This window comes from Thalassophryne amazonica, chromosome 10, assembly GCF_902500255.1.
Source record: "Thalassophryne amazonica chromosome 10, fThaAma1.1, whole genome shotgun sequence".
In the NCBI taxonomy this organism is placed as follows: Eukaryota; Metazoa; Chordata; class Actinopteri; order Batrachoidiformes; family Batrachoididae; genus Thalassophryne; species Thalassophryne amazonica.
The window spans coordinates 62010361-62034438 of NC_047112.1; the positions used below are offsets into that span (position 1 = coordinate 62010361).

At 44.1% G+C, this 24078-nt stretch overlaps 1 protein-coding gene across 1 annotated transcript in view; it reads right to left on the minus strand.

Annotated features, from left to right (window-relative positions):
* rabgap1l (RAB GTPase activating protein 1-like) overlaps window positions 1–24078 on the minus strand; it is a 422326-nt gene that overhangs the window by 161792 nt on the left and 236456 nt on the right. Inside the window, 1 exon segment of the mRNA XM_034180104.1 lies at window positions 2893–3006. Coding sequence (XP_034035995.1) covers window positions 2893–3006 — 114 coding nt within the window.

The following is a 24078-nucleotide window of genomic DNA, read 5'->3' on the forward strand; positions in this document are numbered from 1 at the left end:
AAAACAGACTTAGAAAGACAATGGAGGAAACAGGCAGACCATGGACACATTGTGTAGATTTGGTAAAAATGTATATAAACATAACTAGTACCATGGGGTTGACACCGTATGAAACATTGTTTGGCAGAAAATATCAATTGCCATATTATGGGCAAATTTGGGATGTACCTGAGGAAGCCAATTTGGCGGATTACATGAGAAAAATGTTAGAAGGACAACGAGGGAGAGTTCCAAACACTGATGATCCCATTTCTCCACAGGAGGACCCTAAAGTGGTACCTGGAGACTGGGTGTTGATAAGAAGCATCAAAAGAAAACACTGGCATTCACCTAAATGGGAAGGGCCCCATCAAGTACTACTCACAACACCCACAGCCTTGAAAATTGGGGAAAGAAGTACATGGATTCATTTGACTCACTGTAAGAAAGTCATTTCTGCAGACACAGACAAACAGTAAGAACAGTAGGACAAGACTAGTAATAGTGTGTGAGCTTGGTGTTAAGATCCAGGTTAGACACGAAAGCTAGCAGAAGACATTAAGAAGCCACTGTTCTGAACATAGGTGTGCTGTAGCGTGCAGAAATGGCGAAGGAAAAAAACAAAAGAACGAGGGTTTCTGGACCCCATGGACAGTCCTTGTTATGCTACTTTTCTTTTTTGGATTGGGCTTATTATTAAAAGCCATAAGCACGGGACATGATAATACCCATGACCACTGAAGACGTCACGACATATGCAGCCTCTCTTATTCCTGAAGACTGGCAGAAAGGCATAGCCAGACATAGAGTAAAAAGAGAGTGGAAAGGAGTAGGAAATCCAACATATATTGACGCAATAGGAGTCCCCAGAGGAGTGCCTGACGAGTATAAACTGGTTGATCAAATAGCAGCTGGATTCGAATCTTCCATCTGTTGGTGGTGTTCAATTAATAAAAACGTGGACAGAATAAACTACATCCACTACAATGTACAGAAATTAGGAAATTGGACTGAGGAAGGATTTAAGGCTGTCCATTCACAGTTAGAAGCCACGTCCCTTATGGCCTTCCAGAATCGTATTGCTCTGGATATGTTGTTGGCGGAGAAAGGAGGTGTTTGTGCCATGTTCGGAGAACAATGCTGCACATTCATTCCCAACAACACGGCTGCAGACGGCAGTCTCACTCAAGCCATTGACGGGCTGAGGACGTTGAACAGGAAGATGAAAGAGCACAGTGGAGTAAACACCGAAGGCTGGGATTGGTGGCTGGAAGGGATGGGAAGATGGAGGTCTTTGATTTCTTCACTATTAGTGTCTATAGCAGTATTTGCTGCAATTCTAACATTGTGTGGATGTTGTTGTATTCCATGTCTCCGAGGCCTTGTAAATAGAATGATAACCGCAGCAATAAGTCCAGGACCAGGAGGGGGACCAGCATCATATCCACTCCTGGGGCAAGATGACACTGAGGAGGACGATGACTCCCATGACCTGTACCCAGACCCATGGAAGTATGATGACCCAGACACCGATGATGGTGACAATGATGACATCACCTCTGGGGTGTAAGCCTATAGAACATACCATGATGAACCTCTTAGTGAAAATCTCAAAAAGAAGTGCTAAGCTAGGTGATAACTACTACTGTATATTTAACAGGCGATAAACAGGAGGGGAATGTTAAAGATTTTGTATATATGTTATCACTGTTAAACATTTGTACCTTTGTCTTCTTTCTCATGAGAACGGTGTTGTGCTGTTTGCACCTAACCCCGAGAATGTACGTGTTATTCAACCTTGTTTTAGCATGCTGGGGTCAATCTGAACTGGGAATGAAGAGCTGGATGTACTTATTATTATTATTATACAACTTGTTTTCGTAGCCGCTAACGACTGGGAGTGAAGCATGACGGGGTCAGGCTGAACTGGGAGTAAAAGAACTGAAGGTTGTTTTGACTGTTGTGATGTGATGCTTAGTGTGAAGACCAGGACACTCCAGGCAGATGCACAACAGCTGATAACTGCAACAGACGAACGGGATGTGCTGACCTTCGACGATAAGAGTAAAAGAAAGAAACTGTTTTTCCTTACAGCTGCACTTATTGACGTATGTGTTTATGTTACGGGAAGAAACTTGTCTCGCGTTGTCCCCCCCCCCCCCAGGACAAGTTTTATGATGTAATGAGGGCTTCTCTAATAAAAAGAGCGGGAGCACAGGCCAGACTTTAGTGTAGCCTTGGTGTACAGCCTGGCCGCACTCCGCGCGTGATTAATTTGACTTTCTGTCTCACTGGTGTTTCTTGACTCTGTTTGTCTTATCAAAGGTTTTAAGAATGTTTGGAGGAGAAAATACCCAACAATAGGTTTTCTAGTTTTTGACAAAAACAGTACTACAACAACAAGAAGAACGTTGAATCAGAAAGCATTTCTTTTGATAACTTAATAAGTGTAGTCTGGCTCAGTCAGACTGTGCCAGAATTGTCAAGCGAGATTTAATCTGCAAGAGCAAATTTGAGTTCTCAGATTTGCCTGATTACTAAGCTACGGTAAAGGCAACCAATGTCAGATACTGAACAATGAACAGCCAAAAATGTGTCTCACAAGCAAACTGTTGGTGCAGCTTGCCACATCATAGTTTACTTTAAAACACATACATTTCAGAATCTCATTGTCTGACAGTATTAGACATTTAGGACAACAAAGTAAAAAAAGAAAACAGAGCTGAATGAATAACAGATTGATAAACAGACGGAAACACTGTGCAGCCAAATTTCTCTTCTGTTACACGGTCACAAAAGTTAGTAAACGTAAAATCTGGCACTAGTTTTTCATTTTATGTTCCCTACAGAGGAGTGGACTCCACTGCTAGATGGATGTCCTCGCATTGACCTCAAGGTCAAATTCAGCTATACCTTGCAGATCTTGTAGAGTGAGTCCTGTCCATCTCCATCAGAGTCTTTGAAGTAGTCATGTGCAGGGAAGGTTCGGTGGATGTCTCGAGTGATGACGCTCTCCTGGGTCGAGTCCTGCAAGCAAACACAAATAAATCTTTAAGACATGAGACCAAAAACATGTCCAACTGTGATCATTTCTGTTCATGTAAAAGCACAGAGTGGCTTAAATGCCGCATGCCTTGCTTTGTGCACTCGTTCTCTTGCTACATAAATGTAGTTATGCAATGGGGTGAAAATGGCAGCACAACAAGCACAACTTAAAACTGACTATATCAGTCTGTATTTATGATACACTGAAATACATTGCTAAGTCACTGTGTTAGAAGTGATTGCGTTCCTGTCTGCAACAGTGCTCTTCAGGCTCCAGTCAGCACAGTCTAATCCAAAGACACACTAGCGAACACACACACACACGCACGCACGCACGGACACGCACACACACGCACACACACACAGAAAGAGAGCAGACTGGCAGCATGGTGTTCTCTGGCTGACTGTAAGCTGCAGATAAACCAGCTCTGAGCCTGACTGGCCTTGATGTGTGTATCAGAGAGAAAAAGGGAGTGTGTGGCATAGTGAGATTGAATGAGAACTAACTTTTTTGCTTCTTTCCTATCATTGCTCCTTGATAGAAGACCAACAAAAAAGAGAACTTTAGTAGTGAGTGTCATGTTCACTAGATATAACAGGTGATATATTCAATAGTATTAGTGCAAATGTAAAGCAGAATGAGGATTACACGTATTTTTCAGCACAACTCACTTTGTGCTATCTATGCACAGGCAGGTTGCAATGTACGCACAGTAGTGTTCAGAATAATAGTAGTGCTATGTGACTAAAAAGATTAATCCAGGTTTTGAGTATATTTCTTATTGTTACATGGGAAACAAGGTACCAGTAGATTCACTAGATTCTCACAAATTCAACAAGACCAAGCATTCATGATATGCACACTCTTAAGGCTATGAAATTGGGCTATTAGTAAAAAAGTAGAAAAGGGGGTGTTCACAATAATAGTAGTGTGGCATTCAGTCAGTGAGTTCGTCAATTTTGTGGAACAAACAGGTGTGAATCAGGTGTCCCCTATTTAAGGATGAAGCCAGTACCTGTTGAACATGCTTTTCTCTTTGAAAGCCTGAGGAAAATGGGATGTTCAAGACACTGTTCAGAAGAACAGTGTAGTTTGATTAAAAAGTTGATTGGAGAGGGGAAAACTTATACGCAGGTGCAAAACATTACAGGCTGTTCATCTACAATGATCTCCAATGCTTTAAAATGGGCAAAAAAACAAAAACAAAACAGAGATGTGTGGAAAAAAATGGAAAACCATCAAAATAGACAGAAGAATAATCAGAATGGCAAAGGCTCACCCATTTGCCAAAGAACACATCAACTGGCCTAAAGAGAAATGGAGGAATATTTTGTGGACTGATGAGAGTAAAATTGTTCTTTTTGGGTCCAAGTGCCGCAGACAGTTTGTGAGACGACCCCCGAACTCTGAACTCAAGCCACAGTTCACAGTGAAGACAGTGAAGCATGGTGGTGCAAGCATCATGATATGGGCATGTTTCTCCTACTATGGTGTTGGGCCTATATATCGCATACCAGGTATTAGGGCTGCAACAACGAATCGATAAAATCGATAAAATTCTATTACTACAGGCGTTGGCAACACATTGCGTCATCGATGCGTTGTGTCGAGCGATTATGGCACCAGAAGCAACCAGTGCACAGAGCAGATCAGACACTGTTTCGTAGAAGAACTACACACTTAGAATATGGCAGAAGCAAGTAGACAGAAGAAAGTCAAGACTTCAAAAATGTGGGAGCACTTTACGTAAATGCAAAGACGTTTGTTAACTGCAACATTTGCAAGTCAGACCTCGCATGGCACGGGAGTACGACGGTAATGATGCATCTCAAATGAAAGCATGTCGGAGTCATCAACGAAGAAGGGGAGAGCTCAGTGTCTGGGCAAGTTAACAAATCTTTATTTTTGTTTAAGCAGTCGTAACGTCTCAGTATGACAAGTCAGGCAGTGATATGAAGCTAGTCAGACTCAGGCTGTCTGCGCGTCTCCCAGAGCAGTGAGGTGAGGGGCAGAGTGAGAGAAAAAGAAAACAGTAACAGCACAGACAGTTTTTTTATTAATGTTGTCAAAGTCCGACCATCGACATTAATGCTTGTCCGATTGTCCGGGACAAGTGTAAAATGTGATCAGACAAGTAACAGCTCTAAATCGTTGTCCGACTGGACAAGTGGCATTTTTTTTTTTTGGTTTAAAATATTCAAATTCTTCTCGCACAACTTCACACCCAATTTCATAGCCTTAAGAGTGTGCATATCATGAATGCTTGGTCTTGTTGGATTTGTGAGAATCTACTGAATCTACTGGTACCTTGTTTCCCATGTAACAAGAAGAAATATACTCAAAACCTGGATTAATCTTTTTAGTCACATAGCGCTACTATTATTCTGAACACTACTGTATGTGAGTTAATGAAAGGCATTTCCATTAACAACTTACTGCACGAATGCCCTTGCCGACAACTGCTGGTAATATCCACATAAAATCCTTAGAAGATTGCCTTGCATCAGTGAGAAGCTGGATGTTGAGCAACTTCCTATTTTAAACTCTGATAAGACTGAAATGATGGTTCTTGGTCCAGTGAGGCATCGGCATCAATTTGACCAGCTAAGGCTTGGTCTAGGCTCGTGTGTCATACATCACGCTGACAAAGTCAGGAACCTTAGGGTAATTTTTGATTCTACGTTGTCCTTTGGCCTCCACATTAGAGATATTACAAGGACTGCTTGAAATATAGCGAATGTTCATCCTATCCTGTCTAATGTTAATGCTGAGATCCTGATTCATGCGTTTGTCTCTTCAGGTTGGACGACTGCAATGTTCTATTTTCTGGTTTACCACAGTCCAGCATTAGGGGTCTCCAACTGGTCCAAAATGCTGCTGCCAGACTTTTGACATGAAGCAGTAAGTTTAACCACATTACACCCATTTTGGCATCGCTTCACTGGCTTCCTGTCCCTGTGAGATCAGATTTTAAGGATCTGCTGCTAGCCTATAAAATTGTTCATGGACTGGCACCTCCTCACTTTGCTGACCTAATTAAACTCTACGTACCGGCCCGGGCTCTGCATTCTCAGGGTGCAGGACTACTTTGTGTCCCTAGGGTGAATGAAAAGTCTGCGGGTCACAGAGCTTTCTCTTATCGTGCCCCTGTTCTGTGTAATGATCTCCCTGCGTCAATAAACCAGTCAGATTCTGTAGAGACTTTCAAGTCCAGACTTAAGGCACACTTATTTTCCCTTTCGTATTACTAGCATACTGGCATAGTATGTTACTATACGCTTTTTATCCTTTTAAATTCATTTTATTTAGAAACGGGACAGGCCGTGGCCTCAACTTTATTTAAAGTCTGGGTCTTTTAGTGAAGCTTAGGGCTAGTGGCCGGCAATCACCTTAGTATTTCTTCTGTTTTTCTTGTTGCTTAATGCTGACAAATTATACTGTATTTGTTGTCTTTCTGATGCCTGATTGTTTTTTTCTCCCTGTTTGAGGTGTGGCTCCATCCAGAGATGGGTGTGGTGTCTGTTTTTGCAACCCTGGTAAGGTTAGATCTTACTTCTGTGAAGCGCCTTGAGGCAACTTTGTTGTGATTTAGTGATATATAAATGAAAATAAATTGAAATTGGAAAAAAAGGCCAACAAATGTGTTGCTTTGTATGACTACAACAACGACGACTATAACCTTGACATGGCCTTTGTTGCGAGAGGATGGTCCACAGAGTTTATCCACCAAGTTAGACTCAATTTGCTTTTTACTTTTAGAGATACTGACATGGATAAACCAAAAAACAGACAGACATGACCATTACGATGACCAGCGTAGCCCATTTCTCCTTCAAAGCAAGGCTAACAACTTAAAATATTACACAACTGAAATAAAGCAAAACATCTGGATCTTCTTCAAAAATGAGTCAACCCTTCCCAAATACAAGGACTATCTCAGTGCAGTTTTGAAATATCCAGCCTTCATTAAAATAAAGACAGATACCTCAGTGATTACATAACCTCTGCCCCTCATCTGTCGGTTGGCAGAGGTAACTATAGCCAGTCAATCACAAATTCATACTCCTTGGGGACTGCTCCTTATGTTACCTGGTGTGTCACTGCAGTTTTGTTGGTGCTGGTTTGGCATCACACAGAAATTTTCTTTCTACATCAATCAGAAAGGGAAACATAATTTGAAATGGTGATTCATTTCATTTAAAACAGTAGGCCACTTTAAACCACAAGAAAAAGCTGAACAGCAAATTACAAAATCAAATAGAATATCCTTACTCATACTCATGTGAGTATGAAACAAAAATAGTGCACCATGCTACCCATTTGAAAGTTTGTAAGTCTATTGTTGCTCATCTAGCAAGATTGTAGATGTGAACTGATTTACTATCAGCCCCAATACTGTGCTGTAAAGCCAGTTTTAGCTGCTGGAAGTTTATCTTCAGTCATGTGATTGGTCCACAGAATGGCAGGGGGAGTCAAGTCAAACATGTCTCCAGACTTCTTCACTGGACAGAAGAACCAGACAAGATGGTGTCAGCTGTCAAGCAGCCAAGAAATATGGTGTTGGAGAATTTCAAGTTGGATGACAAGCCCAAAAATGTTGAACTAGAAAAAACAGGGCTGCAAAACTGCATGATGCCATGAATCTGACAGGAAAGTGTGAGGAGGTGGCTGAAAAACAGAAGGAAGAATTGTGTATTATCAGAGCAGTTTTTCAGCTGGAGGCTTTCAAAGATACGAGAGCTGAATCACTGGTTAAAGATAATTCTTGCAGGTGGCAACAAGGAATTAGAAGACCAACTAATCTATAGTTTGCTATACTGTGGGTCTTATGGCAGAACAGGTAACCTATAAACCAAAGTGCACTACTGCATGTCAAAGCATCCTTATCCAAGATACCAAAACTGAAATTGCTTCCAGTTACAATCTTGATGAAATAAACAAGTAAAACATGTTTTTTGCTCAATAAGTACAAAAATTACAGGCTAACCAACAGCAGTCTAATGTAATAATTTAAATCAGGGGTTTTCAAAGTATGGAAGAGTGAGCCCCCTTCAGAGAACAAATGAATAGCTCTGCTATGCCCCCCCATGGCACACATACACACAATTTCAACATCTTTGTGTGTTTCTTTTTATTCTTTTACACGTTAAACACATTTTAAATATATTTATGTCTTTTTAAGGAACTGTCTATGCATTTACACATTTTACAGCCTTTGTAAACATTCTAAACATGCTTTTAAAGAACTTTCTATTCTTTGACACACTTTACACCCTTTTCAAGCATTTTAAACATGTTTAAAAAAAACTTTCTATAGTACATTTATAGCAAACCAAATGATGCCACTACTTGGCATGCAAATTTGCAAGAACCAGCAGAATCATGTTATATGTGAATGTGATCAACTTTGATTTAATCAGTGGTGGGCACACAGTTCCGCTAATCCGCTAACTTCTAATTAGCAAAGCTAACTTTTTTGTTAGTTGATTAGCTTTTCAGCTAACTTTGAAAACCATCAGAGGACCAATTAACGTCCGCTAAATTTAGTTCCGATAACTTTTAGACAACATATTTTTGCGGGCATAGTGAATAAACCTTAACAGTTAAACACATTTGTAAAGCCTGAAATCATACATTTTAGTGCCTGCCTGTAGCAGACAGACAGCTATGAGAGGTAGAGCTCAATACTCTGCAAGCAGAGGAGAGCTGGCTACTAGAGAGAAAGGAAGAGGGGGAGGAAAAAAGATCATTTATTTTCACACCATACAGACTTGCAGACGTATCATAGGAGTCATGCACAGCAACACAGTTTTGAGTCATGGTTAAAATTTTAAACAAACTAATTCCACACAAGTTATTGAAGCTAATGTCACTTCTCTCGTTTTACAAAGTGAAAATATCAGCTATAGATTTTAGTTTTAAAGTAATGCACTAATTTTGAAGGTTTTAGCATTTTACAGCCACTTCTAACAGGACTTTGACATTGACTTTTATTTCCAAGGTAAAACACTGTGTAATTGGAAACTAGTGTTGGTGGAAGTTTGTGCTCTATGAGTGCTGTGCTCTAGTTTTCCTTCTTAAGCTGTGTGCAGGAGTAAGTGCATGTGTGCATCCACAAGCTTGTTGCTAGCTTTTACATAAAATATAAGACATGGATTTATACAGAAATAAGCCATTTCAGAGCATTTTCTGCCATCTTGTATTTCCTGTTCAAGCGAACAAAAACATGACGTCACCATGCCTTTCTGGACTCTAATTGGCTGTCACCGTGTGCTTCCCAGCATCCCCTGTGCATGTCAGGGAAAGCCACTACATGATCTATGACATCGCTATAACAGACTGTATGAGTCGCTACCGTAAGTAGTTCAAGGCCGTCTGTTCTTTTGAAATTCTCCCCTGCAGGGGAACGATTTATTAATTTTTTCCCAGACAGTGCAAATTTTGATCAGATTAGCACTGTCATTTTATGAATCCCCTATTTAAAGGCTAATAAGTAAAATTATAGTGGTGCCACAGAAAATTCTTTTTATGACTTCACTCTTAAGAGCTGGGTCAGCAGATCTTAATGAAACTTTTCACATCAGCTTATTTTGAGGAAAAATGGCATATCCTACAGTACGAGGTCTGTCCGTAAAGTATCGTACCTTTTTATTTTTTTCAAAAACTATATGGATTTCATTCATATGTTTTTACGTCAGACATGCTTGAACCCTCGTGCGCATGCGTGAGTTTTTCCACGCCTGTCGGTGACGTCATTCACCTGTGAGCACGCCTTGTGGAAGGAGTGGTCCCGCCCCCTCGTCGGATTTTCATTGTCTGGAAATGGCGGAATGAAAAGGACTTTTTTTCCATCAGAATTTTTTCAGAAGCTGTTAGAGACTGGCACCTGGAAACCATTCGAAAAATTTATCTGGCTTTCAGTGAAAATTTTACGGGCTTCACAGAGAATAATGACTTTAACTACAGGTTTAAGGACCCCTTTAAAGGACGGTCGGTGCGCCGCGCTGCGAGCTGCGACGATGCGGCACAAACCACTGGATCATTTCTAAGCTGATGGCTCTGTGGATACGAGACCGTCGTGTGCTCTTTCTCTGGTTATCACAAGACCTGGACATCAGCCATTTTCCGGCAGATTTCACTTTTAACAAGAGATTTTGTCATGCAAAGCCACGCAGAGGCTTCGCGCGTCACGACCGATTCGCTGATGAAGCGAGACAAAGGAACACCTCCGTTTCGGAGTGTTAGAGGACAAGTTGGGACATGTCCAGCTCTCCACAAGTTCTTTTATACTCACTGGGCTGGTAAGCACTGAAAGCCGAGATAGACATGATAGCTTAGAAATGATCCAGTGGTTTCTGCCGCATCATCGCAGCTCGCAGCGCGGCGCACCGACCGTCCTTTAAAGGGGTCCTTAAACCTGTAGTTAAAGTCCTTATTCTCTCTGAAGCCCGTAAAATTTTCACTGAAAGCCAGATAAATTTTTCGAATGGTTTCCAGGTGCCAGTCTCTAACAGCTTCTGAAAAAATTCTGATGGAAAAAAAGTCCTTTTCATTCCGCCATTTCCAGACAATGAAAATCCGACGAGGGGGCGGGACCACTCCTTCCACAAGGCGTGCTCACAGGTGAATGACGTCACCGACAGGCGTGGAAAAACTCACGCATGCGCACGAGGGTTCAAGCATGTCTGACGTAAAAACATATGAATGAAATCCATATAGTTTTTGAAAAAAATAAAAAGGTACGATACTTTACGGACAGACCTCGTATTTTCAAAAAAATTAGTTTGGATGCCTTGGAAATGCACTATGCATCAGATACTGGGTGAATCTATGAAAAATACAAATTTTGTCAATTTTCAAACACAGCAAAAGAACAAAAACAGGAAAGTTTGTTGACACCTATCTGTCTTCAGATTATAACAATACCCTTATCATATGACATTAAAAAATACCCTCCCGTAGACCATAGGTGTATAAGTAACAATTGTTGCCTTCTATATAAAGTGGTATCATGTTTTAGAAGATGCGACACTTTTTTTAAGTAACTGAGATTTGGGTGAAAATGGTCAAATTTATCAGATCCCTGCATATTTGTGGATCATCTATAGACCTTATTATCATATCTCATTTAAAGTGTGACCCCTGTAGACAATGCAAATATCATTTAAAGTTGTTGCCTTTTACATTAAGTGCTTATATGTTTCACATGAATGTGACTTTATTTTCAAGTGATGGGAAATTGTATGAAAGCATTGAAAAGTGTCAAATTGATGGGACCTTTGCATATGTGTGGATTATCCATGTATCCTGTTATTTTATCACATCTAAAGCGTGACCATTGCAGATCATGTTGATTTATTCAAAAGTTCTTGCATACAGCTGTATGTCAAAGTTTGGGCACCCTTGATGATTTCCATGATTTTGTTGTGAAAGTGTAGGAACACGGACCCACAACAGGGGGCGTAAAAGAACGGGCAATGGATAAGCCAAACAGTAACAATTTAATGTTGTAAATTGTGCACAACGGAATACAGACAACAATCAGTTTGGAACTACAGTCAATTACGTTGGGTGACGTGTGGGCAGGCTTGAGGATAGGAGACGCCCGTCCAGAACCGAGCCGGATCCCACATGGCCCTCACCGCCAACGGATCTGAAGAACACCGGAGCCGCCAAGTCCTGGGTCCCCAGGTGGTCACCGTCTCCAGCTGTCAGACCTGGTACTGCTGGCAGAGAACAGAAACAGTACAGGTGAGTGTGAGTACGCACACTCAGTAATCCCACAGTCTGTGTTCTTTTGGGAGGGAGCACCTCCACCTCCAGTCACACACTCGTGCAGCTCCTGTCTAACCACTTATCTGGTTGGGGTGTGAAGCGAAGCCGTCGCTGATCACACCAAACGCCAATCCCACAGATAAGGCAACACCCACAGGAAAACGGCTGCAAAGAAGTTCAGACTATTAGTCAGTGTTTTTGGTTTAGCAGAGAAAATTACCTCCAAGGTAGCTGATTTCTCGGCGAGGAGGTGGAGTTGCAGTCCGGCCTTTATGGTGATGGTGATGAGTTGAATGAGTGACAGCTGGTGCTGATGATGAGTGACAGCTGTCACTCCCAGTGGCTCCGGCGCCCTCTCGTGCTTGAAGCCCGCACTCCAAGCAGGGCGCCATCTGGTGGTGGTGGGCCAGCAGTGCCTCCTCTTCAGCGGCCCACACAACAGAAACCCCCCCTAAACGGGCGCCTCCTGGCGCCTGACCAGGCTTGTCCGGGTGCCGCTGGTAGAGGTCGGCCAGGAGGGCCGGGTCCAGGATGAAGCTCTTCACCCAGGAGCGTTCTTCGGGTCCATACCCCTCCCAGTCCACCAAATTACTGGAACCCCCGGCCCTTCCGACGGACGTCCAGGAGAAGGCGCACGGTCCAAGCCGGCTCCCCGTTGATGATCCGGGCAGGAGGCGGCGCCGGTCCGGGGGTACAGAGGGGTGAAATGTGGTGAGGTTTGATGCGTGACACATGGAAAACCGGGTGGATCAGCAGCGAAGCTGGCAGCTTCAGCTTCACTGCGGCTGGACTGAGGATCTTGAGTATGGTGAATGGTCCAATGTATCTGTCCTTTAATTTCTGGGATTCCACTTGCAGGGGAATGTCTTTTGTGGAAAGCCAAACCTCCTGCCCAGGCTGATACGTAGGGGCCGGGGCACGCCGGCGGTCTGCATGGTTCTTGGCCCTCGTCCGGGCTTTGAGCAGGGCAGAACGGGCGGTACGCCACACCCGACGGCACCTTCTCAGATGGGCCTGGACCGAGGGCACCCCGACCTCTCCCTCCACTAGCAGGAACAATGGGGGCTGGTACCCCAAACACACCTCAAACGGGGAGAGGCCGGTAGCAGACGATACTTGGCTATTATGAGCGTACTCGATCCAGGCCAGATGGTTGCTCCAGGCCGTCGGGTGCGCGGAGGTCACGCAGCGGAGGGCCTGCTCCAATTCCTGGTTCGCCCGCTCTGCCTGTCCATTCGTCTGAGGATGGTACCCGGACGAGAGACTCACGGTGCCCCCAGTTCCCTGCAGAAACTCCTCCAGACCTGAGAGGAGAACTGAGGACCACGGTCTGAGACAATATCGGATGGAATCCCATGCAGACGCACGACATGGTGGACCAGGAGGTCTGCAGTCTCCTGGGCCGTCGGGAGCTTCGGGAGGGCCACGAAGTGGGCCGCCTTGGAGAACCGGTCCACTATCGTTAGGATGGTAGTCATGCCCTCGGACAGCGGGAGGCCCGTGACAAAGTCCAGGCCGATGTGAGACCAGGGGAATGAGGCACGGGCAGAGGCTGGAGGAGGTCTTGGGCCTTGTGGTGGTCGGCTTTGCCCCTGGCGCAGGTGGTGCAGGTCTGGACATACTCCCGGACGTCGGCTTCCATAGACGCCCACCAGAAGCGCTGCCGGACCACTGCCACGGTCCTTCGCACCCCTGGATGACAGGAGAGCTTGGAACCGTGACAGAAGTCTAGGACCGCAGCCCTGGCCTCTGGTGGGACATACAATTTGTCCTTCGGACCTGTCCCCGGGTCCGGGCTCCGTGTCAGGGCCTCCCGGACGGTCTTCTCCACGTCCCAGGTGAGGGTGGCCACGACAGTGGACTCGGGGATGATGGTTTCCGTGGGGTCTGACAGCTCGGTCTTGACCTCCTCTTCATGCACCTGGGACAGGGCGTCAGATCGTTTGTTCTTCGTCCCGGGGTGGTAGGTGATCCAAAAGTCAAAACGCCCGAAGAACAGTGACCAGCGGGCTTGCCTGGGGTTCAGACGCCTGGCGGTCCGAATGTACTCCAAGTTCCGATGGTCCGTGAAAACCGTAAATGGTACCGATGCTCCCTCCAACAGGTGTCTCCACTCCCCAAGAGCCTCCTTCACCGCAAGAAGTTCCCGACTGCCGACGTCATAATTCCTTTCAGCCGGGGTCAACCTGGGGGAAAAGTAGGCACATGGATGGAGAACCTTGTCGGACTCCCCGCTCTGGGATAGCACGGCGCCTATCCCCGAGTCAGAGGTGTCCACTTCAACTACAAACTGGCGATTGGGATCGGGCTGCACCAGAACCTGTGCAGTCGAGAACCGGCGTTTCAACTCCCTAAACGCGGCTTCGCACCGATCCGACCAGGTGAAGGGGACTTTAGTGGAGGTCAGGGCTGTCAGGGGGCTAACTACCTGACTGTAGCCCTTGATGAACCTCCGGTAGAAATTTGCAAAACCGAGGAACTGTTGCAGTTTCCTACGGTTTGTTGGTTGGGGCCAATCTCTCACCGCCGCAACCTTGGCCGGATCAGGGGCGACAGAGTTGGAGGAGATTATGAACCCCAGGAAGGACAAAGAAGTGCGGTGGAACTCGCACTTCTCGCCCTTCACAAACAGCCGTTTCTCCAACAACCACTATAGGACCTGACGTACATGCTTGACATGGGTCTCAGGATCCGGAGAAAAGATGAGTATATCGTCTAGATATACGAAGACAAACCGATGCAGGAAGTCCCACAAGACGTCATTAAGCAACGCTTGGAACGTCGCGGGCGCATTGGTGAGGCCGAATGGCATGACCAGGTACTCAAAGTGTCCTAACGGGGTGTTAAATGCCGTCTTCCACTCGTCTCCCTCCCGGATCCGAACCAGGTGATAAGCATTCCTAAGATCCAATTTTGTGAAAATTTGGGCTCCATGCAAGGGCGTGAACACTGAATCCAACAGAGGTAATGGGTATCGGTTGCAAACCGTGATCTCGTTCAGCCCTCTGTAATCAATGCATGGACGGAGTCCGTCGTCCTTCTTGCCCACAAAAAAGAAACCAGCACCCATCGGGGAGGTGGAGTTCCGGATCAACCCGGCAGCTAACGAGTCCCGGATGTAGGTCTCCATTGATTCGCGTTCCGGACGTGAGAGGTTGTACAGCCTGCTGGACGGGTACTCAGCGCCCGGTATCAAATCAATGGCACAATCGTACGGACGGTGCGGGGGCAGCGTGAGTGCCAGATCTTTGTTGAAGATGTCAGCAAGGTCATGGTACTCGGCTGGCACCGCCGCCAGATTGGGGGGAACTATAACCTCCTCCTTAGCTGTCACACCGGGTGGAACCGAGGATCCTAAACACTCCCGGTGGCAGGTTTCGCTCCACTGAACCACAACCCCAGACGGCCAATCAATCCGGGGATTGTGTTTTAACACCCATGGGAAACCCAAAATCACTCGGGAGGTAGAAGGTGTTACATAAAACAATCTCCTCCCTGTGATTTCCAGATGCAACCAATGTCACTGGCTGTCTGGTGTGTGATTAGTGGAAGAAGGGTGCCATCTAGTGCCCGCACCAACAATGGTGACGGTAAGGCCACTAGAGGGAGCCCAACCTCCTTTGCCCATCTGCTATCCAGCAGATTCCCCTCCCACCCCGTGTCCACCAGTGCTGGGGTGTGAAGGGTTAGATCCCCACTCAGGATCGTGACTGGGATATGTGCAGATTTTCGGGGTCTCCCCGCGTGGGTATTGTGACCCACCCTTAGCCCAGTCTCTAAGGACGAGTGCTGCTGTTTTGACCGTTTGGGGCATTCTCTCTGTGTGTGCTCGGTTGAGCTGCAGAGAAAACACTCCCCACGGATCAGCCTCCTTTGTCTCTGATCTGATCGCCTTTTGGCCCTGCTCGTTTCCATAGCAACGTCAGCAGGGGGAGCTGTCATCACGTGGAGTGCCCTGGCTGTGGAGCGTGGGGAAGACGGCTCCCTTTCGGACCCGGGAGGAAGAGGGATGGCTTGTGCCTGACCACGCCCTTTGTCTCGCTCTCATCAGTGTTCTGTTAATCGGTTGTCTAACCGTATAACCAGGTCGATAAGCCCGTCTAAATCCCGCGGCTCGTCCTTCGCCACCAGGTGCTCCTTAAGGACCAGAGACAGTCTGTTTACAAAGGCGGCACGGAGCGCAACAGCATTCCAGCTGGCTCGCGCTGCCGCGATGCGGAAGTCGACTGCATACTTCGCTGCGCTCCGACATCCCTGTCTTATCGACAGCAGCACGCTTGAAGCGGTCTCGCCTCTATGAGGGTGGTCGAACACCTGTCGGAACTCCCTCACAAACTCAGTGTAAATCATTAGGAGCCGTGAATTCTGCTCCCAGAGCGCCGTAGCCCAGGCGCGTGCCTCTCCTCGAAGCAAATTTATAACGTAAGCCACCCGGCTAGCGTCTGACGCGTACATGACGGGACGCTGTGAAAAGACGAGCGAGCACTGCATCAAGAAGTCCGCGCACGTCTCCACACAGCCTCCGTACGGCTCCGGAGGGCTTATGTATGCTTCAGGGGAAGGTGGGGGGGTTCGTTGAACGACCAGTGGAATGTCTGTTTCTGGCATTCAGTCAGCAGGAGGAGGTGCTGCAGCAGCGCCCTGAGCATGCGCTTCCAACTGGGCGGTGAGAGCCTCCATCCTTCGATTGAGAACAACACTCTTAAACTTTTCGCTGGTAACAATCTGGATGGACTCCATGATTTCCAAAAACAATTTGAAATGTGGACTCATCAGACAACAGCACACCTTTCCACTTTGCGGCTGCCCATTTCCAATGAGTTCAAGCCCAGAGAAGGCCGCGGCATTGCTGGATGTTGTTGATGTATGTCTTTCGCTTTGCATGGTAGAGTTTAAACTTGCACTTGTAGATGCAGCGACAAACTGTGTTAACTGACAGTGGTTTTCTGAAGTATTCCTGAGCCCACGCGGTAAGATCCTTTACACACTGATGTTGGTTTTTAATGCAGTACCGCCTGAGGGAACGAAGGTCACGGGCATTCAATGTTGGTTTTCGGCCTTGCCGCTTACGTGTAGAAAGTTCTCCAGACTCTCTGAATCTTCTAATTATATTATGGACTGTAGATGATGGAATCCCTAAATTCCTTGCAACTGAACATTGAGAAACATTGTTCTTAAACTGTTGGACTATTTTTTCACGCAGTTGTTCACAAAGTGATAATCCTCGCACCATCTTTGCTTGTGAACAAGCTGAGCCTTTTGGGCAGCTCCTTTTATACCCAATCATGACACTCACCTGTTTCAAATTAACCTGTTCACCTGTGGAATGTTCCAAACAGGTGTTCTTTATGCATTCATCAACTTTTCCAGTCTTTTGTTGCCCCTTTCCCAGCTTTTTTGAAATGTGTTGCAGGCATCCATTTCAAAATGAGCAATTATTTGCACAAAAAAGTCTATCAGTTTGAACATTAAATATCTTGTCTTTGTGGTGTATTCAATTGAATACAGGTTGAAGATGATTTGCAAATCACTGTATTCTGTTTTTATTTGCATTTCACACAACGTCCCAACTTCATTGGAATTGGGGTTGTAGGATTTACAGAAAGTGTGCAATAATTCTTTAAACAAAATTAGGCAGGTGCATAAATTTGGGCACCCCAACAGAAAAAAAATACATCAATATTTAGTAAATACTCCTTTTGCAAAAATAACAGCCTCTAAACGCTTCCTATAGCTTCCAATGAGAGTCTGGATTCTGATTGAAGGTATTTTGGACCATTCTTCTTTACAAAACATCTCCAGTTCAATCAGGTTTGTTGGTTTCAGAGCATGGACAGCCCGCTTAAAATCACACCACAGTTTTTCAATAATACTCAGGTCTGGGGACTGAGATGGCCATTCCAGAACATTGTACTTGTTCCTCTGCATGAATGCCTTAGTAAATTTTGAGCAGCATTTAGGGTCATTGTCTTGTTGAAAGATCCAGCCCTGGCGCAACATCAACTTTGTCACTGATTCATAAACATTGTTGTCAAGAATCTGCTGATACTGACTGGAATCCATGTGATCCTCAACTTCAACAAGATTCCCAGTACCTGCACTGGCCACACAGCACCACAGCATGATGGAACCACCTCCAAATTTTACTGTAGATAGCAAGTACGAGGGCTGTCCATAAAGTATAGGTCCTTTTTATTTTTTTCAAAAACTATATGGATTTCATTCATATGTTTTTACGTCAGACATGCTTGAACCCTCGTGCGCATGCGTGGGTTTTTCCACGCCTGTCGGTGACGTCATTCGCCTGTGAGCACTCCTTGTGGGAAGAGTCGTCCAGCCCCTCATCGGAATTCCTTTGTCTGAGAAGTTGCTGAGAGACTGGCGCTTTGTTTGATCAAAATTTTTTCTAAACCTGTGAGACACATCGAAGTGGACACGGTTAGAAAAATTAAGCTGGTTTTCGGTGAAAATTGTAACGGCTGATGAGAGATTTTGAGGTGATACTGTCGCTTTAAGAACTTCCCACGGTGCGAGACGTCGTGCAGCGCTCCGAGGCGCCGTCGTCAGCCTGTTTCAAGCTGAAAACCTCCACATTTCAGGCTCTATTAATCCAGGACGTCGTGAGAGAACAGAGAAGTTTCAGAAGAAGTCGGTTTCAGCATTTTATCCGGATATTCCACTGTTAAAGGAGATTTTTTTTAATGAAAGACGTGCGGGCGGATTGCAGCGTCGGCTCGCAGCCGCCGCGACGCTCCGCCACAGGAAGAACACCTCCGTTGGAAGCCTTAAGGACAAGTTGGAACATGTCCAGCTGTTAAACAATTTCTCATATACTCACTCCACTGAAAGCCATCAAAAGCCGCCTGGATTTTACAAATGGTTATCAACACGGAGGTGTTTTTCCTGTGCCGCCACACCTCGTATTTTTCTTGGAATGCTGTGTTCTTTTTCTGCCATGCATACCACCCCTTGTTATGTCCAGATAACTCAATTTTAGTTTCAACAGTCCACAGCACCTTATTCCAAAATGAAGCCAGCTTGTCCAAATGTGCTTTAGCATACCTCAAGTGACTCTGTTTGTGGCGTGTATACAGAAAAGACTTCCTCTGCATTACAGCATCTCTTTGTGCAAAATGTACTGTATAGTTGAATGATGCAGAGAGACACTATGTGCAGCAAGATCTTGTTGTAGGTCTTTGGAGCAGGTCTGTGGGTTAACTATAAGTGTTCTCACCATCCTTCGCTTCAGCTTATCTGAGATTTTTCTTGGCCTGCCACTTCAGGCCCTAATTAGTACTGTGCCTGCGGTCTTCCAGTTCCTCACTATGTTCCTCACAGTGGAAACTGACAGCTGAAATCTCTGAGATAGTTTTTTGTATCCTTCCCCTAAACCATGATGTTGAACAACATTTGTTTTCAGGTCATTTGAGAGTTGTTTGAGGCTCCCATGTTGCCACTCATTAGAAGAGATGCAAAGAGGGTATTTGTAAAGAGCCACCTTAAATACCATTTCTCATGATTGGATTCAACTGTGTGAGGAGGTCAAGGGTCAATGAGCTTACCAAACCAATTTTGTGTTCCAATAATTATTGCTAAATGTATTCTAATCAATAAAATGACAAGGGTGCCCACATTTATGCACCTTCCTAATTTTGTTTAAATAATTACTGCACACGTTCTGTAAATATTAGAAATTTCATTTCACTTCTCAAATATCAGTGTGTTCGTCTGCTATATGATATATTTAACTGAAATTTCTGATCCAGAGAACCAATGATTTATAAAGGAAAATCATGAAAATTATCAGGGGTGCCCAAACTTTTGCATACAACTGTATGTTATTATGTGCCAATATGTGTCAGACAAATTACCGCAATCACTGAAAATGATTAAATTAATGTGATCCCATCATCATACAACATTTTAAGAATGACTCCGGTAGACATGTTAAGATATGCAAAAGTTGTTGCATATGTTAAAAGTTGTCGCCTTTTATATTAAGCACCAGTAGGAGTAAATGTTACATGAATATGGCCATATTTTGATGAAAAGAAAACAGAAGGAAACTGGTTGGGCCCCAGTCTTCCCTATGAAAAACCATCCACAAGAAGTAATATGGAACAACACAAAAAGCCTTGACAAGTTAACTGAATTAATATTCACAGACATTAATGTCACAATGTCCTTTCTTCACAGATAAAGACTGATTTATTCATTGTTTGCTTGCTTAATTAATTGATGTGAGTATAGCCGCTCCCCCTTAGAATGAGGGATGACAGAACATGTCACTACCACCACCAGGTGACACAGACACACACAGGGCACTGTGACATACTGTCACACAGAAGTCACCACCACCAGGTTGGCAGCTGACTACAAGACACTGACTGGCCACCATGACAAACTGTCACATAGAACACATCACCACTGCAAGGTTACTACTGGACCCAGACCAGAAACTGATTGATGAACCGTCTGCATGCAAATTCGACTGCAGAGCACACTAAAACAGGCAGCAAATTTGGAATTTTGCTTGGCTTCCTGACAAGTATTCCTTGGGATGAGATTGTTTTTTTTTTCCATATATGGTAAGATTAAATGCTTGTCTTTGTATTTGCCGAACAATAGGCCACAGGTATGGTCCGCATAGCGACAATTTACATTTTGCACAGCATTTTTTGTTTTTTTGTTTTGTTTTTTTTAGCTTTTCTGCATAGTAAATTCATGTCCTCATAAAAAAAAAAAAAAAAAAAAATTAATTTCCAAATTATTGACTTCTTTGACAAAAAAAATGAAAAAATGAATGCTTGGTATTTATGTGGTAAAGGCTCGTCTGACACTGAATTTTCTCACATCTATTCTGTTCTGAAAAATGCCTATTTCGCCATTGTTTCACATCTGTAAAATGGCACATTTTAGTCTAAAAATACAAGACTGGTTAACATGGCAACCACTGAAGGATATGTTAAAATATTGTGTGACAATTATACACTAGTCAAATACTGTTCATACACCAAATTTCACTGAAATCAGTGAGATGTCACTTTCCATGTTTTGGGCCCTCAGGGCTGATTTTCTCAGTCAGCTGCTCTTAAAAAGCTCAGTGGCAGAATACTTTTAAATTCTGTAAAAAGCTGATGTGATTAAACATTAATTATTATGGCCATATTGTGCCAAGTTATGTTTCCATCAACTCCTATAAAGTAAGCATGCACAGTAACGTTTGCAAAAAGCACCAGTGTTAAATTAATAGTGACAGTGTTAATTTAACACTGGTGACTTTGCTGTAGGGCTGAAACGATTTGTCGGGTAACTCGAATAGTTTGATTACAAAAAGTATTTGAGGCATATTCTGTGCCTCGAAGCTCTGTTTAACGTTCTAATACGTGCTGCACTGTCCCCAGAAAAAAAACAAATGACTAGAGCATGCACACAAGCTGTGTAAGAGCAATCTGTAGCACCAAAAGCTACCGCTTTCCACCGTGACACAAAAGAGTAAAATAAAGCCATTTAAGAGAAAGAGGGTCCACACTTATCATCTGAAATAGACTTACTGTGCATTTAAAGCAAAACTGACTCCAAATATGACTAAATTAAATGCTTTTTTTATTTTCGGAAATGTGCTCCGTTCTCAAAACGGTACATGAAAGCAAACGGCACTCGTCTTTGCAAACATACAGCGGGGTGAACTGCTGCCTCATCAGGGCTCGTAACATCAGATCTTCAAGTTAGGCCGTTGTATGTGTCCCCCCCAAAAATTGCCAGTACTCAGAAATGTACTTAAACATCCCTTGTTTATTGATTCAGCATTCTAAAGAGACAGAGAGAGGAGGGAGGGAGAAAGAGCTTGATGTACTGTTTTGGGGACGGAGCACATTTCCAAAAATAAATAAAAGTACTTCATTTAGTCATTTGGAGTCAATTTGGGTAAATCGCTGCACCCCTCCGAAAGTCCAGTTTTTCCACAGGCTGTGCTCACGTTCACGTGCAGCCTGACTGACTGAGGATTACACCAACCGCCTGCGCTTAACGGCATGTGATTTGGATCTCTCCCGGTGTCAAGAGCTCAGCACTCCCCTGACACCGGGAAAGATCCAAAACCTGTAAAGATGTGAAAAAATAAATAATTACCCAGGAAAACAGAAAGGGATACACTAAATTTGACAATCTGCATGGTGGTGCAGCGACATTGTGCCATTGCGTAGGGACAGCCCTGGACTATTGATGTTGTTTAAAAACGCAAAAGTACTTTTTATCCGATTGCTCGATTAATTGCCAGAATAATTGATAGAATACTCAATTACTAAAGCCCTATTTTGCTGTGTGGTGGGAAAAATAGTGTGGATACTATCCAAACAATAGGCCTTTGGTTCAAGTCCAGCCATGTCTCATTCTCGATCCTACATGTGAAGCTGTCTCAGGAAGGGTATCCAGCATAAAACTTGTGCCAAATCTGTCTTTTATTGCTTTGAGTTTCAATTTTGCTGAACAGATTTTTAAAATCTATTCATAGTAATTAACCAAAGCCAGTTAATTTTAATTACATACTGATGACTCATTACATTAACAATGGAATGTATGTAGTTTATATCTTCCCAGTGGTGGGGAAATCACAGTTGATGGAGCCCTTTGCCATTGATGGAGACTACAATAATAAACACATTTACAACTTGTTATATGTATGTATTAAAAATTTGCACTGCATTTTTGTTATACAATTATTCTGTTTATAAAATTAATAATGGGGCAGCATAGTGGCTTAGTGGTTAGCACTGTTGCCTACCAGTGAGAAGGTCGTGGGTTCACTTCCCGCCTGTGGCCCTTCTGTGTGGAGTTTGCGTATTCTCCCCGTGTTTGTGTGGGTTTCCTCCGGATGCTCCGGTTTCCTCCCACATCCACACAAGACATGCGGGTTAGGTGGACTGGAAAATCTTTAAATTGTCCATAGGTGTGCGAGTGGGTGTGACTGTGTTTGTTTGTCTGTTTGTGGCCCTGTGACAGACTGGTGTCCTGTCCTGGGTGTACCCCGCCTCGAGCTCTATGACTGCTGGGATAGGCTACAGCCCCCTGCGACCCTTAATTGGACTAAGTGGTTGAAGATGAGTGAGTGTGTGTGTGTGTGCGTGAAATAAATAATATCTTTGTCTTCTGTGTTGATGAAAATTGTGATTAAAGGTTTGGGTGTGCTTCAGAAGATTTTCAGCGTTCAACGCAGGCCACAGTGATCTCAAGATTGGCTGTAATAGCTTGAAAAGTCAAGACAAGGTTTCAAACCATGCTGCATAGCAGTGAAAGTGAAAAGGGGGTTTATTTTTGGTTTTAAGATCGCTGACAACTTATACTAGCATTCTGAAAAGGTGCATAATATAACACCATCAAATGGGGGCTAGAATCGGAACTATAAGCTATTGTTTGTGTGCATGTTGAACGGTAGGCATTTGTGGCCCCGATTAGGAAAGCCAACATCTCTTTGATCTCTGCAGGGAGGCTGAAGTGTTCTGAAGGAAATGCTGCCTCATCAGCAGCACCAGGTCTCAGTCACAGTGACCCAGTTCAACTTCATATTGGTGCAAACACAAAACAAACAGAATGAGCCCTATACATCATATTTCGAGGCAGAAGCTTCCAACAAGCTGTCAAACCCTAAACTAGCAATCACACAGTCAGCACCTAATTGAACAGCTGGGAGACGAGATGAGCGGACTCTCTGAGCATTCATAGACCTGCCACTATATTTTGCAATTCATCCTCTAAGAGCCATTAAGGTTATGAGAGTAGAGCCAGTTACTTGAACTTTCTCCAGTGGCTGGCTGCTGGATGTTGTCAATGACAAAGTCCACAGGAGATCCACAAAATTCAATCTATCCTACAGGTGAGTACATTCAAATTTTCCATTCTTTAAAAATCTGAGATTCATCATGTTGATCAGCTGTAGTGTGGTTGTTCTATTCTGAGTTTAGCAGAAATGGCAAAATGTGTAATGTCATTAAAATTGCACCAATGATCTCCTTCATATCTTTCATACCCAAGTGTTACTTGGCAACTCACGACTGACTACCAGCTTGATAGCAAACAGAACAGCATTTTAAATAAATCTTGTGGACAATATTAGCTACCTGAAGCATGCACCGTTTGTAAAAATCTGTTGTTTTGTTGCACAAAGACTTAACTGCAATCCTTCAAGTTTGAGCAAAACATCCTCGAAAATCTCAAGATTACCGTAAAGGTGTATTCACAAAATTTACATTGTGATGAAATGGACTCATTACTTATTACTT